The sequence below is a fragment of the Ovis canadensis genome, chromosome 7 (genome assembly GCF_042477335.2).
Source record: "Ovis canadensis isolate MfBH-ARS-UI-01 breed Bighorn chromosome 7, ARS-UI_OviCan_v2, whole genome shotgun sequence".
NCBI lineage: Eukaryota > Metazoa > Chordata > Mammalia > Artiodactyla > Bovidae > Ovis > Ovis canadensis.
In genome coordinates this window covers 38,472,530-38,495,194 of record NC_091251.1, presented here as the reverse complement: position 1 = coordinate 38,495,194, position 22,665 = coordinate 38,472,530, and the positions used below count along the sequence as shown (strand labels likewise).

The 22,665-nt window shown below is 38.6% G+C and overlaps 2 protein-coding genes across 2 annotated transcripts; one reads left to right on the top strand and one right to left on the bottom strand.

Annotated features, from left to right (window-relative positions):
• Positions 1-311: 311 nt before the first annotated feature.
• LOC138444146 (olfactory receptor 4F3/4F16/4F29-like) lies at positions 312-1,148 on the bottom strand. The gene has a single exon (XM_069597472.1). The coding sequence runs from the start codon at positions 1,146-1,148 to the stop codon at positions 312-314; it is 837 nt and encodes a 278-aa protein (XP_069453573.1).
• A 14,613-nt stretch (positions 1,149-15,761) lies between these two features.
• Positions 15,762-16,733, top strand: LOC138444207 (olfactory receptor 4F3/4F16/4F29-like). Its single transcript, XM_069597504.1, has one exon. It carries the CDS (start codon positions 15,762-15,764, stop codon positions 16,731-16,733), a length of 972 nt encoding a protein of 323 aa, XP_069453605.1.
• Positions 16,734-22,665: the final 5,932 nt, after the last annotated feature.

Sequence of the window (22,665 nt, the reverse complement as noted above, 5' to 3'; positions counted from 1 at the left end):
GCAATTGGCCTTCTCCAGATGATACTTTTTACCACACCATATACTTCCTCCAACCATAGGCAGTGACATGGTTTCTCAGTTAACATTTTTAAAAGAATCATATTATTTTAATCTGGGTCATCTAAATGTGAGTATGGTACTTGGAAACTCCCAATATTAAAAATAGAAATATAATATCACTCCAACTCAGTAAAGAGACTTTATAATACTTTGGGCATTTAAGAAATCCTTCTGTAAATAATAAATTGACTGCATACTTTCTTCATTGCCACTTTCATTTCTTTGTTCCTCAATGTATAGATGACTGAATTTTAAAAAGGGGTGAGAACTGCATCAAAAACAACAAGGAATTTGTCTAGGTGTGACGTGGAGTGAGGCCAGATGTAAACAAAGATGCAAGGACCGAAGAACAAAATCACCACCATGACATGAGTTGACAAAGTGGAGAGGGCCTTAGATGAGCTACCTGACGAGTGTTTCCGAACAGTGATGAGGATAAAAATGTAGGAGACGATCAATGTGAAGAATGATCCCAGGGATATGAATCCACTGTTGGCTGTGACCATGGACTCCAGCCTGAAGGTGTCTGTGCAGGCAAGTTTGATGAACCGAGGAAAGTCACAGTAAAAGCTATCTATTACATTTGGGCCACAGATTGGCAATTTTACAACAAAACTCAGTTGAACCACAGAGTGAATAAAGCCAATTATCCATGCAGCAACAAGAAGCTGAAGACACATTTTTCTGCTCATAATAGTGAAATAGTGGAGAGGCTTACATATGGCAACATATCTGTCAAAGGCCATGGCTATAAGAAGCACCATCTCCACACCACCAATGATATGGATGAAGAAGATTTGCGCGATGCAGCCTCCAAAGGAGATGACTTTACGTTTTCTAAAAATGTCATAAATCATTTTGGGAGAAATTACAGAGGAAACTCCCAGGTCAGTGATGGAGAGGTTGGCCAACAGAAAGTACATGGGGGAGTGTAAGTGAGGGTTCATCATCACAGTGAGAACAATGAGGGAGTTTCCTAGCATGCTGGCCATGTAGAAGATGGAAGAGAACAGGAAGAGGAGAAGTTGAATCTCCCAGGAGTTGGTGAGTCCCAGGAACACAAACTCCGACACCATGGAGTGATTCATTCCATGAATTGACATATCAGTTAGAATGTTGAAAACAAAACTAAAGAAAAAGAAAAGGAAACTAAAATATTAATAATTTTTAATATTATTAACATAATGATCACTTATTCAAGGATATTCACACTCTGAAGGCTATAAATCTCCTCAATTCCTTCTCAGGACCATATACCTACTAAATAGCATTTTTCCTGTGGTCATCTAAAGTAGTTGAGTCACTTCCATGTGCAATGTCCCTTTCACCACAGTTTCCAAGACTGCTGCTGCTACTGCTGCTGCTACTGCTGCTGCTAAGTCGCTTCAGTCGTGTCCAGTCCTGTGTGACCCCATAGATGGCAGCCTGCCAGGCTCCCCTGTCCCTGGGATTCTCCAGGCAAGAACACTGGAGTGGGTTGCCATTTCCTTCTCCAACACATGAAAGTGAAAAGTCAAAGTGAAGTCGCTCAGTCGTGTCCGACTCTTAGCAACCTCATGGACTGCAGCCTACCAGGCTCCTCCATCCATGAGATTTTCCAGGCAAGAGTACTGGAGTGGGGTGCCATTGCCTTAGACTACTCAACTATAAATAAGAGAATAGAACAAACATGCTAACATAGTAGATGTCCATGGCCAGAACTGGAGGAGTAGGGATGGTGGTATAGTACACCACAAAGAGAAAAAGAGGTAGAGATGGCATTTGCCAAAACACACATATTCCATTTTTAAATTGTTCATAAAGCAATCCTTCAGCCATTCAAGTTGTGTCATTTCTTAACCTCACCTCATCTCTGGCACATAATATGTGTCTTGAATCATTTTATGTCACTACCTACAACTACATTTGCAATTCACACAAAGCACACAAATCACCTGAGACATGCAGATGACACCACCCTTATGGCAGAAAGTGAAGAGTCTCTTGATGAAGGTGAAAGAGGAGAGTGAAAAAACTGGCTTAGACTCAACATTCAAAAATGAAGATCGTGGCACCTAGTCCCGTCACTTCATGGCAAATAGATAGGGAAACAATGGAAACAGTGACAGACTTTATTGTCTTGGGCTCCAAAATCACTGCAGATGGTAACTGCAGCCATGAAATCAAAAGACACTTGCTCCTTGGAAAGAAAGCTATGACCAAACTAAACAGCATATTAAAAAGCAGAGACATTACTTTGCTGACAAAGATCTGTCTAGTCAAAGCTATGGTTTTTCCAGTAGTCATGTATGGATATGAGAGTTGGACTATAAGAAAGCTGACTGCCAGCTTTTGAACTGTGGTCTTGGGTAAGACTCTTGAGAGTCCCTTGGACTGCAAGGAGATCCAGGCAGTCCATCCTAGAGGAAATCAGTTCTGAATATCCATTGGAAGGACTGATGTTGAAGCTGAAACTCTAATCCTTTGGCCACCTGATGTGAAGAAATGATTTATTAGAAAAGACTTTGATGCTGGGAAAGATTGAAGGTGGGAGGAGAAGACAACGACAGAGAATGAAATGGTTGGATGGCATCACCTACTCGATGGATTTGAGTTTGAGCAAGCTCCGGGAGTTGGTGATGGACAGGGAAGCCTGGAGTGCTGCAGTCCATGGGATCACAAAGACTCAAACATGGCTGAGTGACTGAACTGAATTGAAGATCATGGCGTCTGGTCCCATTAGCTCAGTTCAGTCTCTTAGTCATGTCTGACTCTTTGCGACCCCATAAACCACAGCATGTCAGGCCTCCCTGTCTAGTACTAACTCCCAGAGTTACCAAAACTCATGTCCATTGAGTTGGTGATGCCATCCAACCATCTCATCCTCTGTCATCCCCTTCTCTTCCTGCCCTCAATCTTTCCCAGAATCAGGTTCTTTATTAATGAGTCAGCTCTTCCCGTCAGGTGGCCAAAGTATTGGAGTTTCAGCTTCAACATCAGTCCATCCAGTGAACACCCAGGACTGATCTCCTTTAGAATGGACTGGTTGGATCTCCTTTCAGTCCAAGGGCCTCTCAAGAGTCTTCTCTAATACCACAGTTTAAAAGCATCAATCCTTCTGTGCTCAGCTTTCTTTATAGTCTAACTCTCACATCCATACATGACCACTGGAAAAACCATAGCCTTGACTACATGGATCTTTGCTGACAAAGTAATATATCAGCTTTTGAATATGCTTTCTAGGTTGGTCATAACTTTCCTTCCAAGGAGTAAGCATCTTTTAATTTCATGGCTGCATTCACCATCTGCAGTGATTTTGGAGCCCAGAAAAATAAAGTCAGCCACTCTTTCCCTATCTATTTGCTGTGAAGTGATGGGACCGGATGCCATGATCTTCACTTTCTGAATGTTGAGCTTTATGCCAGCTTTTTCACTCTCCTCTTTCACTTTCATCAAGAGGCTTTTTAGTTCTTCACTTTCTGTCATAAGTGTGGTGTCATCTACATGTCTCAGGTTGTTGATATTTCTTCTGGCAATTTTGATTCCAGCTTGTGCTTCCTCCAGCCCAGCATTTCTCATGATGTACTCTGCATATAAGTTAAATAAGCAGGGGGACAATATACAGCCTTGACATACTCCTTTTCCTATTTGGAACCAGTCTGTTGTTCCATGTCCAGTTCTAACTGTTGTTTCCTGACCTTACAGATTTCTCAAGAGGCAGGTCAGGTGGTCTGGTATTCCCATCTCTGTCAGAATTTTCCACAGTTTCTTGTGATCCACACAGTCAAAGGCTTTGGCATAGGTAATAAAGCAGAAATAGATATTTTTCTGGAACTCTCTTGCTTTTTTGATGATCCAGCGGATATTGGCAATTAGATCTCTGGTTCCTCTGCCTTTCCTAAAACCAGCTTGAACATCTGGAAGTTCACAGTTCATGTATTGCTGAAGCCTGGCTTGGAAAATTTTGAGCATGACTTTGCTAGCTTGTGAGATGAGTGCAATTGTGTGGTAGTTTGAGCACTGTTTGGCAAAAGACTTCCCTGGTGGCTCAGACAGTAAAGTGTCTGCCTACAATGCAGGAGGACTGGGTTCGATTCTTGAGTCAGGAAGATCCCCTGGAGAAGGAAGTCTCAACCCACTCCAGTACTCTTGCCTGTAAAATCCCATGGACAGAGGAGCCTGATAGGCTACAGTTCATGGGGCCTCAAAGAGTTTGACATGACTGAGCGACTCCACTTTCTTTCTTTCTGGTCCCATCACTTCATGGCAAATAGATGGGGAAATAACAGAAACAGTTATAGACTATTTTCTTGGACTCCAAATCACTGCAGATGGTGACTGCAGCCATGAATTTAAAAGACACTTGCTCCTTGGAAGAAAAGCTATGACCAACCTAGACAGCATATAAAAGGCAGAGAGATTATTTTGCTGACACAGGTCAATTTAGTCAAAGCTATGTTTTTTTTCTAGCAGTCATGTATGGATATGAGAGTTGGGCTATAGAGAAAGCTGAGCACCAAAGAACGGATGCTTTTGAACTGTGATGTTGGAGAAGACTCTTGAGAGGCCCTTGGGCTAAAAGGAGATCCAACCAGTGCATCCTAAAGGATATCAGTCCTGAATATTCATTGGAAGGATTGATGCTGAAGCTGAAACTCCAATACTTTGGCCACCTGATATGAGGAGCTGACTCATTAGAAAAGACCCTGATGCTGGGAAAGATTGAAGGCAGAAGGAGAAGGGGATGACAGAGGATGAGATGGTTGGATGGTATCACCGACTCAATGGACATGAGTTTGAGCAAGCTCCGGGAGATGGTGATGGACAGGGCAGCCTGTTGTGCTGCAGTCCATGGGGTTACAAAGAGTTGGAGATGACTGAAGGACTGAACAACAACCAGAACTACATAATCACTACTGAGGGTTGTAGGATAATAATTTATGACCAATTTCATTCCTCATGCACAATGAGGTATGCATTTATGTGAATATATAAACAGCCATAAGTTCAGTTCAGTTCAGTCACTCAGTTGTGTCTGACTCTTTGCGACCCCATGAACCACAGCACGCCAGGCCTCCCTGTCCATCACCAACTCCTGGAGTTCACTCAAACTCATGTCCATTGAGTCAGTGATGCCATCCAGCCATCTCATCCTCTGTTGTCCCCTTCTCCTCCTGCCCCTAATCCCTCCCAATATCAGAGTCTTTTCCAATGAGTCAACTCTTCGCATGAGGTGGCCAAAGTATCGGAGTTTCAGCTTTAGCATCATTCCTTCCAAAGAAATCCCAAGGCTGATCTCCTTCAGAATGGACTGGTTGGATCTCCTTGCAGTCCAAGGGACTCTCAAGAATCTTCTCCAACACCACAGTTCGAAAGCATCAATTCTTTGGTGCTCTGCTTTCTTCACAGTCCAACTCTCACATCCATACATGACCACAGGAAAAATCATCTGGAAGTTCACAGTTCATGTATTGCTGAAACTTGGCTTGGAGAATTTTGAGCATTACTTTACTAGCATGTGAGATGAGTGCAATGACTTCCTACTTTTGCATTCTAGTCCCCTATAATGAAAAGGACATCTTTTTTGGGTATTAGTTCTAAAAGGTCTTGTAGGTCTTCATAGAACTGTTCAACTTCAGCTTCTTCAGCGTTACTGGTTGGGGCATAGACTTGGATTATTGTGATACTGAATGGTTTGCCTTGGAAATGAACAGAGATCATTCTGTTGGTTTTGAGACTGCATCCAAGTACTGCATTTTGGACTCTTTTGTTGACCATGATGGCTACTCCATTTCTTCTAAGGGATTCCTGCCCGCAGTATTAGACATAATGGTCATCTGAGTTAAATTCACCCATTCCAGTCCATTTAGTTTGCTGATTCCTAGAATGTCAACGTTCACTCTTGCCATCTCCTGTTTGACCACTTCCAATTTGTCTTGATTCATGGACCTGACATTCCAGGTTCCTATGCAATATTGCTCTTTATAGCATCGGACCTTTATAGCACCAGTCATGTCCACAGCTGGGTATTGTTTTTGCTTTGGCTCCATCCCTTCATTCTTTCTGGGGTTATTTCTCCACTGATCTCCTGTAGCATATTGGGGAGTTCCTCTTTCAGTATCTTATCATTTTGCCTTTTCATACTGTTCATGGGGTTCTCAAGACAAGAATACTGAAGTGGTTTGCCATTACCTTCTCCAGTGGACACATTCTGTTATGCAAAGATGGGCTTGATAAAGGACAGAAATTGTATGGACCTAATAGAAGCAGAAGATATTAAGAAGAGGTGGCAGGAATACATAGAAGAACTATACAAAAAAGATCTTCACGACCCAGATAATAACGATGGTGTGATCACTCACCTAGAGCTAGACATTCTGGAATGTGAAGTCAAGTGGGCCTTAAAAGAATCACCATGAACAAAGCTAGTGGAGGTGATGGAATTCCAATTGAGCTATTTCAAATCCTGAAAGATGATACTGTGAAAATGCTACACTCAATATGCCATCAAATTTGGAAAACTCAGCAGTGGTCACAGAACTGGAAAAGGTCAGTTTTCATTCCAATCCCCAAAAAGGCAATACCAAAGAATGTTCAAACTACTGGACAATTGCACTCATCTCACATGCTAGTAAAGTAATGCTCAAAATTCTCCAAGCCATGCTTCAGCATATGTGAATTGTGAACTTCCAGATGTTCAAATTGCTTTCAGAAAAGGAAGAGGAACCAGAGATCAAATTGCCAACATCCGCTGGATCATGGAAAAAGGAAGAGAGTTCCAGAAAAACATCTATTTCTGCTTTATTGACTATGCCAAAGCCTTTGACTGTGTGGATCACAATAAACTGTGGAAAATTCTGAAAGAGATGGGAATACCAGACCACCTGACCTGCCTCTTGAGAAATCTGTATGCAGGTCAGGAAGCAACAGTTAGAACTGGACATGGAACAACAGACTGGTTCCAAATAGGAAAAGGAGTACATCAATGCTGTATATTGTCACCCTACTTATTGAATTTCTATGCAAAGTACATCATGAGAAATGCTGGTCTGGAAGAAGCACAAGCTGGAATCAAGATTGCCAGAGAAATATCAATAACCTCAGATATGCAGATGACACCACCCTTATGGCAGAAAGTGAAGAAGAACTAAAGAGCCTCTTGATGAAAGTGAAAGAGGAGAGTGAAAAAGCTGGCATAAAGCTCAACACTCAGAAAACTAAGCACGTGGCATCTGGTCCCATCACTTCATGGGAAATAGATGGGGAAACAGTGGAAACAGTGTCAGACTTTATTTTTTTGGGCTCCAAAATCACTTCAGATGGTGATTGCAGCCATAAAATTAATAGATGCTTACTCCTTGGAAGGAAAGTTATGACCAACCTAGATAGCATATTCAAAAGCAGAGACATTACTTTGCCAACAAAGGTCTGCTTAGTCAAGACTGTGGTTTTTCCTGTGGTCATGTATGGATGTGAGAGTTGGACTGTGAAGAAAGCTGAGCGCCAGCGAATTGATGCTTTTGAACTGTGGTGTTGGAGAAGACTCTTGAGAGTCCCTTGGACTGCAGGGAGATCAAATCAGTCCATCCTAAAGGAGACCAGTCCTGGGTGTTCATTGGAAGCACTGATGCTGAGGCTGAAATTCCAGTACTTTGGCCACCTCATGAGAAGAGTTGACTCATTGGAAAAGACTCTGATGCTGGGAGGGATTGGGGGCAGGAGGAGAAGGGGACGACAGAGGATGAGATGGCTGGATGGCATCATCAACTCAATGTACATGAGTTTGAGTGAACTCTGGGAGTTGGTGATGGACTGGGTTGTCTGAATTGCTGCTATTCATGGGCTCGCAAAAAGTCAGACACGACTGAGCCAATGAACTGAACTGAAATCATTTACAAAGTAAATTTATGCTTCCTATTCCTGTGAACTTTGGTTTATTGGATTCAGATAGCTCTGTGCCCCAGGAAAGAATGCTTCTAAAGGGAACATAACTAAGACTGGCTTCTGACAACTTGGGGTGCTTCGTGTCATTGAGCCAGCAGATGGAAAAAACTTGCTTCTGATATTGGTGGAAACTATTGCAAGAGTAAAAATGGATGCTCATAAGCCATACGTTTAAATATTTGAAAGTTATAAATCAAGGTAACAAAATTTTGAGTACACTGTGTTCTGTCCTACATTAATAAACATATGTTATTTCCCTTCTTCTCTAGTGTCCTATTATGAGTCTTTAAGACGTTTTTTCTGGTCAAGCTAAATAGGTCCCTAGAGGTAAAGTCCCATGATCCATGAACTCCTAAACTTCAGTCTTTACAGTGTTATTTGGTCATTTTCCTCTAGACTTATTAATAAACTTCATTTCTATAATGGCAAGATCTTATGGCACTTAGAGAACACAAGAATATCTAACACTCTATGAGGAGGCTTCTTTTCTTTGTAAGGTAAAATAGAAGAATGAGAATAAACTGAACAATAAGGAAAGTAGCTCTCTGTCAGATATGATTCTATTTTGAAACTACTGTGGAAATGAATCATATCTTAAAATGCATAAGTATATCCTAAACCAGCATAGCTAGCATCCTGGGTAAAAAATTGACTAGTCGTGGAGAATAATTGTGAAAAAGGGTATTAACACGTTGGAGAATGTAAACTGAATATCACTTTTAACTAGAATTACACAGTGTTAGGGTAATGTGAAAGATATTAGGAAAAATCAAATGGTTTTTATAATGTTTGGGGTTTAGCACTCTATTTTCAGTGATACTGAAATGAATGATTCCCATTCTCTGCAATTTATTAAAAACATAAGAAAAGTCGGTGACACATGAAACTAAGAAAGCAAGGGTAATGCTGTAATCTCCATTGGTTTTCCAAAAAAGATAAATTATAAACTGGTTTTCTTCTCTGAAAAGGGCAGCAAATTTATTAAACTTGTAAAATTTTCAAGGTGGAAAAGAATTTTAGAGACACTTAAATAGATAAGACACTCAGAGTTCCAAATATGAATAAGTTGTTTTCAATAAAATGTCAACTTAAAATATGATGTGCAAAATTTAAAAACAAAACAAAAACTACCAGGAGATCAAATTGGTTCTCTTGCTCTCTTATGTGCTTTACAATTTTGAAATTTTTTTTTATTAATTTTTTCCTCTAAATAGTAAGAGTAGTAAGGATTTAGATGAGAAAGGAATACTAAGAGGAAACATAAAAGACTTTGAGTTTTAGAAACAGAAAACTAAGGGGTTACTCAGTCTTTTAAAATTCATATATATAAAGGAGTAATTGAAAAACATGCTGAAAATGATTTCTATACACACAGCTATGAAAAGTAAAAGAAACAGTCAAATTAGGGGGAACAGAATTTTACTTAGGTATGAAGAAAGATTTTTATGACAATTTGAAAGTTAAAATTCAGGACATTTCAGGACGGCCCTGGTGGTAGAGTGGATAAGACTCCACCTGCCAATGCAGGGGACACAGGTTTGATCCCTGGTAGAGGAAGATTCCACATGCCACAGAGCAACAAAGTCCATGCAACACAACTACTGAGCCCATGTGCCATAACTACCGAAGCTGGTGCACCTAGAGCCCATGCTTTACAACCAGAGAAGCCACCACAATGAGAAGCCACGCACCACAACAGAGAGTAGCCCCCACTTGCAGCAACTAGAGAAAGCACATGTGCAGCAATGAAGACCCAGCACAAGCAAAATTAAATAAATGAATAATTTTTTAAAATGCAAAACATTTCAGCTGAGGGACTTTCAAACCTCTCAATAATTTTAGATTGAGAAGGAAATGTATATGAATAGTGGTTTAGATTTTTCAAAACTATGAGACGTCTGTGGATACCATCTTTCAGCTTGATAATTCCATTATTTGGAACCCCCACCTACCAGCATTTTCTTCATCTATAAAGAATTAAATGTCTGGTAATGTGTTTCTGGAAAATTGATCAATTCTCTATGAGTCAAGAAAAAATTAATACAGTAAAAGGTAAAGAACTGGACCTTTTCTTTTTTTACCACTTAAATTTAATTGCTTAAATAATTATCGCTTGATCATTTATGATTCAGTTGGCTTCAGATGGCTCTGTGCCCCAGGAAAGAATGCTTCCAAAGGGAACACCTAAGACTGGCCTCTGACAACTTGAGGTGCCTCGTGTCACTGAGCCAGCAGATAGAAAAGAACTTGCCTCTGATATTTGTGGAAACTATTGTTAAGAGTAAAAATGGATGCACAACCAATCTATAAGAAAATGGTTTCAAAATCTAATCAACTGGGAGATTGATTGTAGGTATTTGTTGACTCCTAGGTGACTGAACATCATACCCTAGTGTCTCCATCTAGAACCCTCTCTTTGACTCTCAGGACATAAATAGAATTCTTATTGTGCCTCAGATGCATTTAAATCTTTGACATTAGAGTTTCACACATCAGACTATGAATTTCTATATTCTGTCATTTGTTTGTATATTTCTCTCCCTTTTGGAACATATAGGGAAATTTCATTTTTCACTTCTTTCTTTTCTTCTAGTAGTTATTGCAGGGTAGTTAAAGAACAATCAGTGTTACCCCAGTAGTTTCCATATTTATAGCTCTTCCCTCTTTAGATGCACTTTTCCTCAAATTCCCAGTTGTTACATTGTGGAAGATATTCAAGATCCAAAGGGAAACTAAATTCATAACTAGATGTGTGTTACTAGTATAGGCATATGGAAAAAGTCTTCAAAGAGACTGAGTACTTAAAAGATACCTGTAGACATGGTCCTAAAAGTTGCTATAATTAAAAAATTCTGCAGAATGGGCCCAGAAATGAATATAACTCATACCCCATAAGCTACCATTTACTTTGTTTAAAGTGGACTTTGTCTTTCTTTGTCATTATACACACACTTTCCTTATCTCCCTTCTTTTTGACATGGGCTACTCATTTTTCCTTAATCCTCCTTCATTTTTATAATCTGTTTCTATTTTCTTCTGTCTCTTCAAAACTCCTATCAGTTTTTTAAACTCCTGCCATAGATACACAAAGCAGGCATATTTTTATGGTTTTCAATCATCTAATTATATTATCTTTTATCTTTGTTGAATTGTTATGTTATAACTACATAATCTGTATTCCTATTTCTATTTCAATTGCAATCTTATCTTCCTATTTGAGGCTGTCTTTATTATGTGTAAGTCATAATTGCCAAGTCATTGAAGGGGCTTCACTGGTGGCTCAGACAGTAAAGAATCTGCCTGCAGGGCAGGAGACCTGGGTTCGATCCCTGAGTCAAGAAGATCTCCTGGAGGAGGAAATGGCAACCCACTCCAGTATTCTTGCCTGGATAATTCCATGGATGAGGAGCCTGGGGGCTAAGTCCGTGGGGTCACAAAGAGTCAGGCACAACTGAATAACTAACACTTTCATACTTTTGTATCATTGAAACCTTTAGCAAAATTTTGCTAAGACAATGTTTTTAATGTTTGCCTCCTTCCCTTTTTTATTCTGAATGTTTGTTAGCAGTTGAGTTTATAAGAGAGTGTGAGCACAGTTCTAACCCTCAATGCGTTTATATAAAAACTAAGCATACTGTAATGAAATAAATGGTGATTTAGATCATGAATATAGAGTTATGAATGGGAACATAGATTAAGAAGGTATGACTCTACTTAAACTGTGAAGAGTTGGTTAAAAAAGGGAGTCTAAACATTATAGCATGTGTTTAATTTCCAGTGTGAGCAGTGCGTGGAGATGGTGGAAAGGGAGTTGGTGGACAAGAACCTGTATAATTAAAGACATGGAAAAATATACGTGTGGCATTTTCAGATAATAAACAAGTGTTGCTGGATCATTGAGTGTAAGAAAAGAAGCAAGAAAAGGAGATAGGAAATGAGGTTGAAAAGAACCAGACTCCAGAGGACTTTGAATGCTCTGTTAGAACTTTGCGGTTTACATGAAGGCAAAAAGGGACACACTAAATTTTTAACAACATGATTGGATCTGTTGTGAGAATTGATGTATTTTTGTTGGAAGGAAAGTACTTGAAAGAGAAGATAATTCTGATGAAATTTTTGTGATAGATGTAGCTAGAACTGATGAAATTAGGGGTAATGGAAAGAGAAAGGAATGGATCCATGGCAAATGCATTAAATTACAAAAAGAAATTCTGACATAGTTCACTCATTTAAAAAGTACCCAAAACTGTATGACTGGGTATTTAATTTCAAGATTAATGGACACTTGTTATTTAACAAATTTGTTTTGAGAGTATATCATCACAAGTAAAATTGAAATCACTCATCCTATCAGATTCCTCTCTTTTCCTCCTCAGAGAAAATCACTATTCTGACATTGTTGGATAGCATTCTTGTTCAAACTTTCTATTGCATCCATATATATTTATATTCAATAATGTTTTGAAAAATATAAAATGATATTTATATTAGTATATAATTTTATGTTTTTCATTCAATATAAAATATTTGAGTTTTTCATGATGATAAATATAAATCTGGTTTATTTACTTTCCAAATAATTCATTTCATTTCACTGTATTAACTTACAGTTTACTTATATATAACCTCATTGTGGATATATATATATATTACTCCCTTTACCAGAGACATTAAAGAAGAGAAATTAATTAGATTTGATGACAAATATTGTCTCACATTCCCAGTTCTGAAAGACATTCATTTTCTCCATTCTACAAATGGGAAAAGGGGTCAAATATGAAATGTATGTTATCAAAGTCACCAAGTATTAGGTGACAGAAGGTGAAATATAATTTTTCAGATATTAAATCCTATACTCATTTCATTATCCCATGCAGCTTCTTTTAAAAATAATAGAAACAGTTGTTATAGAATATGATAAGAGCTAAATTAAGAGGAACTCAAAGAATAATGAAATCATGCAATCAGTCTATTTAATACAAAGTCCCAAATGGAGTCTCTTGTCCCTGATTCCACATTGAGATTGATGATTAACTTCAATATACTTTGACTAGAATGAGGCACTCAAGCATTTTACTGAAGACCTGTTAATTCCTCTAGGTACTGTGGTGCTTATAAAGAAATATAGTGGTAGAATAGCCCTATAATTTATTGAGGGAGTAAAAAGGAAATATTAGAAGCAGAAAACTACTCAGGTTGGAGGAATTAAGAATGATTTCTTAAGGAGGTAGAAACTGAATACAGGCAACTTTATGGAGACTTTTGAGTGGTTAGGTGATAATGATCCTCTTATGGTGTCTGAGGCCCCTTAGGAGATAGAGAGGTTGACTAGAACAAATTAAGCTGGCATTTTTTATCATGAGTTCATCCAAAAAACCTTATGTTCCAAATAAGAGTACTTTCCTGGACAAGTAGAGTAAGAACAAATGTTTTAGCAAGCTTCCAAGTTTCCCAGGACATTGAGGTACATTAATTAGTGACAGAAAGTTGTTGTAGGTAATTAATCATGAAGACCAAGGCAGCAGTTACCAGCTTGATAATAAATGACTGTCATCAGCTATAATAGGGGCTTATCTTTCCTCAACAGTTTCTACTATCACTCTGTCACATGTTTTTGTTGAAACTGTATCCTCAGAAAGTTAAGATTAAGGAAAAAATAAACAGAGAATAGGACTGATCTTGGAGTCAGTAGATTTGGGTTTTAGTATAAGTGCTAACACTAAGTAAACTTATGGTTTGGATCAAGTTATTTTACATATTTAGGCATTTATTTCCACATCTATAATGATTAAGGATTTTAATAAATAAAGGATATTGATTTTATCAATAGTTCTGAAGGAGGAAACAGAACAGGCTTATCTTGAAATCAGAACTCCATCTTGGGCCGGACTGTGGACTTTGAGCTATATGCCCAGTATCTATGGAAATGACATGCCAACTGGAAAACCAGACCCCCCACCCACCCAGATGGAAGAACCCCAGGGCTCTCTGTCACTAAAAGAATACCCTAATTATCTGTGTAACAGAATGGAATCATACATTCTATTATGCTTATTGGGGTATAACCACAGGCCTATTAATAATTGTCCACTGTTAACTACCTAGGCTTAAGGCAAATGAATCATGGGTTAACTTTGATTGTCAGGGAATTTGGGGAGGTGGGTTTGTGCATATACAGTCAGGGTATATAAGGTTTTCACAAAAACTGATCGGGGTCCTTGGCTAAGAGGAGACTCTACCTTGGGCCCACCGGTGGATAAACTGGACTCCACTATCTGCATTGTCCTTCTGAGTGAGTTTGTTTCCCGGAATGCGTGGCTACAACAGTTCCTAAAGTTGATCTCATTGAGTTCACTAGTCTCTTTCACTAGATTGAAAACTTTAATTTTAATCCTATTCCCTATTTTCATTTTTCTTTATGCAGAATTTTGTTTTTCCTAAATTCCCCAACTCATAACTGTGTTCCTTCTTTCTTCACATAATCAGTCTCTAACCAGAGTATATACATATAATTTACCTTTTCAGCAAATCTATATTTGTGATTCTAAGTTTTTGGTTCATTGCAATGAAGAAGACAAATATGGTCCATAATTTCATGTAGCTTGCAGCCTAGTTGGGAAAGAGAAACAAATAATAAATTACATTTGTGGTGTTATAACTAATATATACAGTGTTCTTTGAGAGCAAAGGAATTAAACTTGTAGAAGATAGTTTACTTAATATAATTAATAGGATATAAATGTTATAGTCTTTATAATTATTTACTGAAGTATATTTTGTGATATGAAAGTTTGATAGTCCCTGTGGGTCAATATTTTTTGTTTTATTATTCATTCACTCCACAGTGTTGAGTGCTATCAGGGCAGTTGAAATAAATAGAAGCATAACACTTACTGAATGCTTAATACTGCCATATGATTAATATACATTAATTATTTTACTAATTATGATTTCATAGATAAATAAAATGAGGCTCAAAGAGTTTAAGTAACTCACCCAAGATAAAGCTGTCAGTGACTGAACATTATATATGTATATATCTTTGTAATCTAAATCCAGAAATATTATTTTCTTTTCTAGGCTAGGATATATCTCTAAATAAGAATACATAATTACAAAATAATGTGATAAGACCTTATATCAAGACTTGTACAAACTGGATTTCACTGTGTTACACATTTCATAGCTTTAAAATTTCAAATCATGTTCTAAGTACACTAAAGCAGTGTTTCTCAAATTACCTTTGTTGAAGGATTTTTCTTCAGTCCATAGTCTTTCATGGACTATTTCTTTGGGAAACAAACAAAATCAGAAACATGACTGTCACTGTAATATCAGATTGCTAAAGAAGTTTCTAAATACTCATAAATTCTGTACCTCAACGAGCAAACTAGAAAGACAGTTTATGGACTTGCACTTCCCTGTATGCACCTCTTACTTCAGTGGAACTGGGGTCATAACATGATATTTTTAAATGCAAAATTAAAAGTTTTGGGGTTGACTTCCTCTTACTCATGCTGACCATCTTGTATGTCACGACTAATATTAGGGCATCAACCCTGACAGGAAGCAGAAGGTATTAACTGCAGAGACAAGTTGGTGATAAGAACAACCTCACATAAGAACAACTAATTTTTCTGTGTGATGACACTTATAGGCCATAAGTATACTAGGTCAGTTTTAATGCTAAAGTTGAAATAAGCTGTACAAGTTTGACCTTTTTTTCTTCAGCATTATAATAATTTACACTTGCTCCTTTTGTCCTCCTTCAGATAGCAATGCTAAAAAAGTCCATGGATGGAACAAATCAGTCTGTGGTATCAGAGTTTCTGTTCCTGGGACTCACCAACTCCTGGGAAATACAACTTCTCCTCTTTGTGTTCTCCTCCACATTTTATGTGGCAAGCATGATGGGAAACTCCCTCATTATACTCACTGTGACTTGTGACCCTCACTTACACTCTCCCATGTACTTTCTGTTGGCCAATCTCTCCTTCATTGACCTAGGAGTTTCTTCTGTCACTTCTCCCAAGATGATATATGACCTTTTCAGAAAACATAAAGTCATCTCCTTTGGAGGCTGCATTGCTCAGATCTTCTTCATCCATGTCATCGGTGGGGTGGAGATGGTGCTGCTCATTGCCATGGCCTTTGACAGATATATTGCCATATGTAAGCCTCTCCATTATCTGACCATCATGAGCCCAAGGATGTGTGTTTTCTTTATAGTGGCTGCCTGGATTATTGGCCTTATCCACTCCATGGTTCAACTAGCTTTTGTGGTAAAATTACCCTTCTGTGGCCCTAATGTGTTAGATACTTTTTACTGTGACCTTCCTCGGTTCATCAAACTTGCCTGCATAGACACATACCAACTAGAGTCCATGATCAGAGCCAACAGTGGATTCATCTCTGTTGGCTCCTTCTTCATTCTGATCATTTCCTACGTTATCATCATTCTCACTGTTCAGAAACAGTCTTCAGCAGGTTCATCCAAGGCTCTGTCCACACTTTCAGCTCACATCACTGTAGTAGTCTTGTTCTTTGGTCCTTTGATATTTTTCTACACGTGGCCATCTCCCTCTATACCCCTGGATAAGTTTCTGGCCATCTTTGATGCAGTTCTCACTCCTTTCCTGAATCCACTCATTTACACACTCAGGAATCAAGAAATGAAGGTTGCAATGAGGACGGTATGCAGACAGCTAGTGAGTTATAGAAAGATCTCTTTGGTGATGCTTGTATTGTGAAGAGCTTTTGTTGATTACTGATGTTAATTATTGGTGGCCAAACTCAAGAGAAAATCTTTTCTTCATCCTACTTTGATTTTCTAAGCACACCGATGTAGAATCTATTTTGTCTTTCACTTAGAAGGGAGGGACATTCACTTCTGAAAAGAGAAAAGAAATTACATATGAAGTATTTTCAAAGTTTACAGTAATCTTGAGCCTCAGTTCCTAAGGAATAACATTTATATGGAGTAATTTTTACACATACAAAACATGGAATCCTTCTTTAAGGCCTTTGAACAGGAGAATCTGTCTTTTTGTAACAGAAGCATGTCTCACAGAGATATTTAGATAGCATTACCAACTCAATGAACATGAATTTGAGCAAATTCTGGAAGACAGTGGAGGGCAGAGGAGCCTGATACAGTCTATGGAGTGGCAAAGAATCAGACACAACTTAGTGATTGAACAACATGTCTCACAGATAGGAATTCCTATCAGCACCTAATGGGAGACTCACTAAGTGAGAACTGAACTGAGTCTTCATATTGGATGCTGTAGCTTGCCCACATTTGCCCCCTCCTTTGGCTCTCTTCCAGGGTTGTGCAAAGAGGGCAGAATCTTCAAGAGCAAGCACACAGAATCTTTGAGAACATGCATGTATGAGGTCGCACATCTCCAGTAGAAGCCATGGGAGTTGTTCTTGGAAGAAAAAGAGCTGGGAAACACCACAGTTTTTCTCTGTAATTAGCATTTTGCTACTCAACCCCATTAGATTGTCATTTCCCTTTTCTTAAATTCTTTCTTTTCATTTTTTCTTCAGTCACTTATGGTCTTTGGGCTAGGAAAAACTTTTTCTTCTTTCCCTCTCCTTTCTTAGACTTCCCTCTCTTTCTTCCTGTCCCATTATTCCTCCTCCTTTTCCTACTTTTCTGCATTGCCTGCTCTGTTCCCTTTTAACTTCCCTTACTTCTACCCTTTCCAATTACTCTATTGTATTATTATGAGTTGCCTACTCAACAGTTTCACACCTTCAAGAACTCTTTGGTCACAGAAGTTCAGCTGTGGTGTTTGAGTAAGGGGGAAATAGCTAAATGGCAAGAGTAGGGGCCTCCCAGGTGGCTTAGTGGTAAAGAATCTTCCTGCAATGCAGGAGATCCAGGTTCGATCCCTCTTGGGTGGGGAAGAGCCCACAGAGGAGGAAATGGTAGCCCACTCTAATATTCTTACCTGGAAAATCCCGTGGACAGAGGAGCTTGGCAGGGTCGCAAAGGGTCAGATGTAACTGAAGCGACTTAGCATAGATACACAATAAATAATATTGCATTTATTATAGTATATACCACATGCCATCTTCATAAGAAACCGAAATAAAGTTTTACATAACAATATGCACTTAGGGGGGAAATTTGCTTTCTTCTCTTCAATTAAAAGCCTTTTTTTTTTTTAATAAGAGACTTTGTGAACTAGGCTCTGTGTTAGGAAAATTACACAGAAGATGGATAATAACATTCACTGCTTTTAGTTAAAAAAAAAAAAAGAACTTCTCAAGATAAATTTATGTCATTCTAACAGAGAAAACTAACTCCTAGTTTTCCTTTAATGTGATATTTTAGTAAAACATTCCTAAATTTAAAGAAGCCTAAAAACCTGAGTTGTGTAAACTTTGCCAGAATTATTTAAACACATTCATTGCATTGTTTCAGACTGATTATTCAAAATTATGTATATATATATTTTTACATATAAAATCTATCATATACAATCATTTTATTAAGTCAGCAAGCTCATGAGAAAAACCCTCAACAGCCTACACACATTCTATTCACACCTTCTTACACATGGTAAATGTTAAAGTAGCAAAAATGAACGTGCTCAGTAATTTGATAAAACGATATAGTATATTAAGACATACATAAAAGTCACACATGTGAAGACACACACACACCCTGACCAGTGTTTCAATATTCAATCTTACTTAAAAATTACCCCAAAAATATCCATTAAATACCATATTTATTACTAAACCAAGGTCTTAAAATTGCTAAGGATATTAAATGTCAAGTTTAACTGGATACACCACAGAACTCTTAGAAGTATTGCTGAAATTGGTTAATCATTTAGTTTTGTATTTTTTTAAATTTTAAATTCTTATTTTACAGTCTATACTGATAAGGTCAGGGACAAGACCTATAGCTGCTTTATAAAAAATATTATCAAATCAGTCTGAATTGTCCAAAAATATATTTTGATTGTGTGAATCTGGATAGTATAAAAACGCTGTTGAACTAGTGATTTCTTATGAAAATTTTTTCTAAAAAGGCTAACAAATTTAATGTAGTAATTTCAGTTCAGTTCAGTTCAGCCACTGAGTCATGTCTGAATCTTTGCAACCCCGTGGGCTGCAGCACACCAGGCTTCCTTGTCCATCACCAAGTCCCAGAGACTGTGCAAACTCATGTCCATCATGTAGGTGATGCCATCCAACCATTTCATCCTCTATCATCCCCTCTCCTCCTGCCTTCAATTTTTCCCAGCATCCAGGTCTTTTCCAGTGAGTCAGTATTTCACATCAGGTGACCAAAGTATTGGAGCTTCAGCTTCAGCATCAGTCCTTCCAACGAATATCTAGGACTGATTTCATTTAGGATTGATTGGTTTGATCTCTTTGTAGTCAAAGGGACTCTCAAAAGTCTTCTCCAACACAACAGATCAAAAGCATCAATTCTTCAGTGCTCATCTTTCTTTATGGTCCAACTCTCACATCCATACATGACACAGGAAAGCGGCAGTGGCCACTCAGTGATCAATGTAACACACTGAAAACTATCTTTCAGATGAAGCCTTGCCCATGTAACTGTAGCCCAGGCAGCATAGATAAGGCTTATAAAGAAGCAGTGCAGAGGGCAAGGAACCAGGAATTTCACTGGAAGCACATGAGAAAACTATTGTATTGCAGGTCAGTGACTGTTGTGGCTGATAACTCAGGCCTTGTAGAACTGGATGGTGGGTAAAATTCTTCAGTTTATACAAGGCTCCTATTCCAGCTGCTGCTGAAGGTTTATTTCTCTTATTTGAGCATCTCATGAGGTTGTTTAGCTGTTCTTCAACAGCAGGAAGAACAGATTCTCAGAATTTAATTTAGAGGCAAGGGATAAAAATTGATGTCAAGGAGGTTCAAATAAGGAGGTTGCCAGTATTCTTCAAGAGAATATTCACCAGAGAAAATCAAGATGACAGAGTAGGAGTGATCTTCTCCTGTGAGGACACCAAAATTACAACTCATTGCTGAAGAACCATCAACAAGTGAATGTTGGATCCCACCAAAAAGGATACCCTACATCCAAGGGCAAAGGTGAAACCCCAGCAAGTTGGTAGGAGAAGTGAAATTACATTTAGAATCAAACCTCATATCCACCAGAGACACTCAGAAGGCTCAAACCTTGTGCACACCAGGAGACCCCACAGAGACTGAGCCAGACCGGCCTTTGAGTCTCTGAGTGTCTACTGTGGAGGTACAGGTCAGCAGTGGCCTGCCCCAGGGGCAGGAGCTCTGGATGCAGAAGACCTGGGTGTGACAAAAGCCCTCTTGGAAGAGGTCACCATTAACCTCATCAAGAAGTGGCAAGCATACACAGAAGAACTATACAGAAAAGATCTTCATGACCCAGATAATAACAATGGTGTGCTTACTCACCTAGAGCTAGACATCCTAAAATGAAAAGTCAAGTGGGCCTTAGGAAGCATCACTATGAACAAAGCTAGTGGAGGTGATGGAATTCCAGTTGAGGTATTCCAAATCCTAAAAGACAATGCTGTGTGCTTGGGGCTGGTACATGGTGATGACACAGAGAGATGTTATGGGGAGGGGGGTTCATGTTTGGGAATGCATATACACCCGTGCTGGATTCATGTCAATGTATGGCAAAACCTATACAGTATTGTAAAGTAAAATAAAGTAAAAAAAAAAAAAAACCAAAAAAACTACAGTTCATGTTCAAAGAAACATTTTAGTTGAGACTTGTCTTTACATGGTTTTTCATTTTCTACAGACATTATTTAAATAACAATGATGATAATAACAATAATGAGATAAAATGTATTGAGTGTTTATTATACACCATTCCATAGGTTAATATCTTTTTATACATAATCACATATAAATGTCACAACAATTGAATGTTGAGTGAATGTAATCAAATTGTTCAGGTATTGAAATCAGGTAAGTTGAAAAACCAGGAGTTGATCTATGCAATTCAGATTGCAAAGTGGAGCTTCTTAATATATAGTACAAACTGAAATATGTGTCTTATTTAAGATAAAATCTAACAATAGTTCAAAGCAATGCCTCAGTTTTAAACTCATATTTGTCTTTCAATGTACACTTGAAAAATGTGATGGGAAACCTGGGACACTAAATGTCATATTTTGGTTGAACAGCAGATTTTATATCCACAACTAAATAAATGACTTATTTAGTAAAAAAAAAAAAAAAAAGACAATGCTGTGAAACTGCTGCACTCAATATGAGAGCAAATTTGGAAAATTCAGCAGTGGCCACAGGACTGCAAAAGGTCAATTTTCATTCCAATCCCAAAGAAAGGCAATGCCAAAGAATGCTGAGCTACCACACAATTGCATTCATCTCACATGCTAGTAAAGAAATGCTCAAAATTCTCCAAGCCAGGCTTCAACAGTATGTGAACCATGAACTTCCAGTTGTTCAAGTTGGATTTAGAAAAGGCAGAAGAAACAGAGATCAAATTGCCAACATCCACTGGATCACCGAAAAAGCAAGATAGTTCCAGAAAAACATCTACTGCTGCTTCATTGACTACGCTAAAACCTTTGTGTGGATCACAACAAACTGTGGAAAATTCTGAAAGAGATGGGAATACCAGACCACCTAACCTGCCTCTTGAGAAATCTGTATGTGGGTCAGGAAGCAACAGTTAGAACCGGACATGGAACAACAGACTGGTTCCAAATAGGAAAAGGAGTACGTCAAGGCTGTATAATGTCATCCTGCTTATTTAAATTATGTGCAGAGTACATTATGAGAAACATTGGGCTGGATGAAGCACAAGCTAGAATCAAGATTGCCGGGAGAAATATCAATAACCTCAGATATGTAGATGACACCACCCTTATGGCAGAAAGCAAAGAACTAAAGAGCCTCTTGATGAAAGTGAAGGAAGAGAGTAAAAAAAGCTCTGTAATTTCCTTACTGTACATAAGGGTTTACTGTAATTTCCTCATTGTACCTCATTGCCTCTGTAATGACCTTATTTCCAAATAACCTCACATTCTAAAGTACTGCAGAGAAGGCAATGGCAACCCACTCCAGTACTCTTGCCTGGAAAATCCCATGGACAGAGGAGCCTGTTGGACTACAGTCCATGGGGTCGTGAAGAGTCAGACACAACTGAGCGAGTTCACTTTGACGCGTTGGAAAAGGAAATGGCAACCCACTCCAGTATTCTTACCTGGAGAATCCCAGGGCCAGAGGAGCCTGGTGGGCTGCTATCTATGGGGTCTCACAGAGTTGGACATGACTGACATGACTAATTAGCAGCAGCAGCAGCTAAAGTACTGGGGATTGAACTTCAGCAAATGAATTTCGAGGGAAGACAGTCCAACCCATGACAGAGTCACTCAGTCGTGTCCGACTCTTTACGACCCCATGAACTGCAGCATGCCAGGCCTCCCTGTCCATCACCAACTCCTGGAGTTCACTCAAACTCATGTCCATCGAGTCGGTGATGCCATCCAGCCATCTCATCTTCTATCGTCCCCTTCTCCTTCTGCCCCCAATCCCTCCCAGCATCAGGGTCTTTTACAATGAGTCAGCTCTTTGCATGAGGTAGCCAAAGTATTGGAGTTTCAGCTTCAGCATCAGTCTTTCCATTGAACACCCAGGACTGATCTCCTTTAGGATGGACTGGTTGGATTT

Excerpts from the sequence above, each read along its gene's own strand:
- LOC138444207 (XM_069597504.1), top strand. The coding sequence starts at position 15,762 with ATGCTAAAAAAGTCCATGGATGGAACAAATCAGTCTGTGGTATCAGAG.
- LOC138444146 (XM_069597472.1), bottom strand. The coding sequence starts at position 1,148 with ATGAATCACTCCATGGTGTCGGAGTTTGTGTTCCTGGGACTCACCAAC.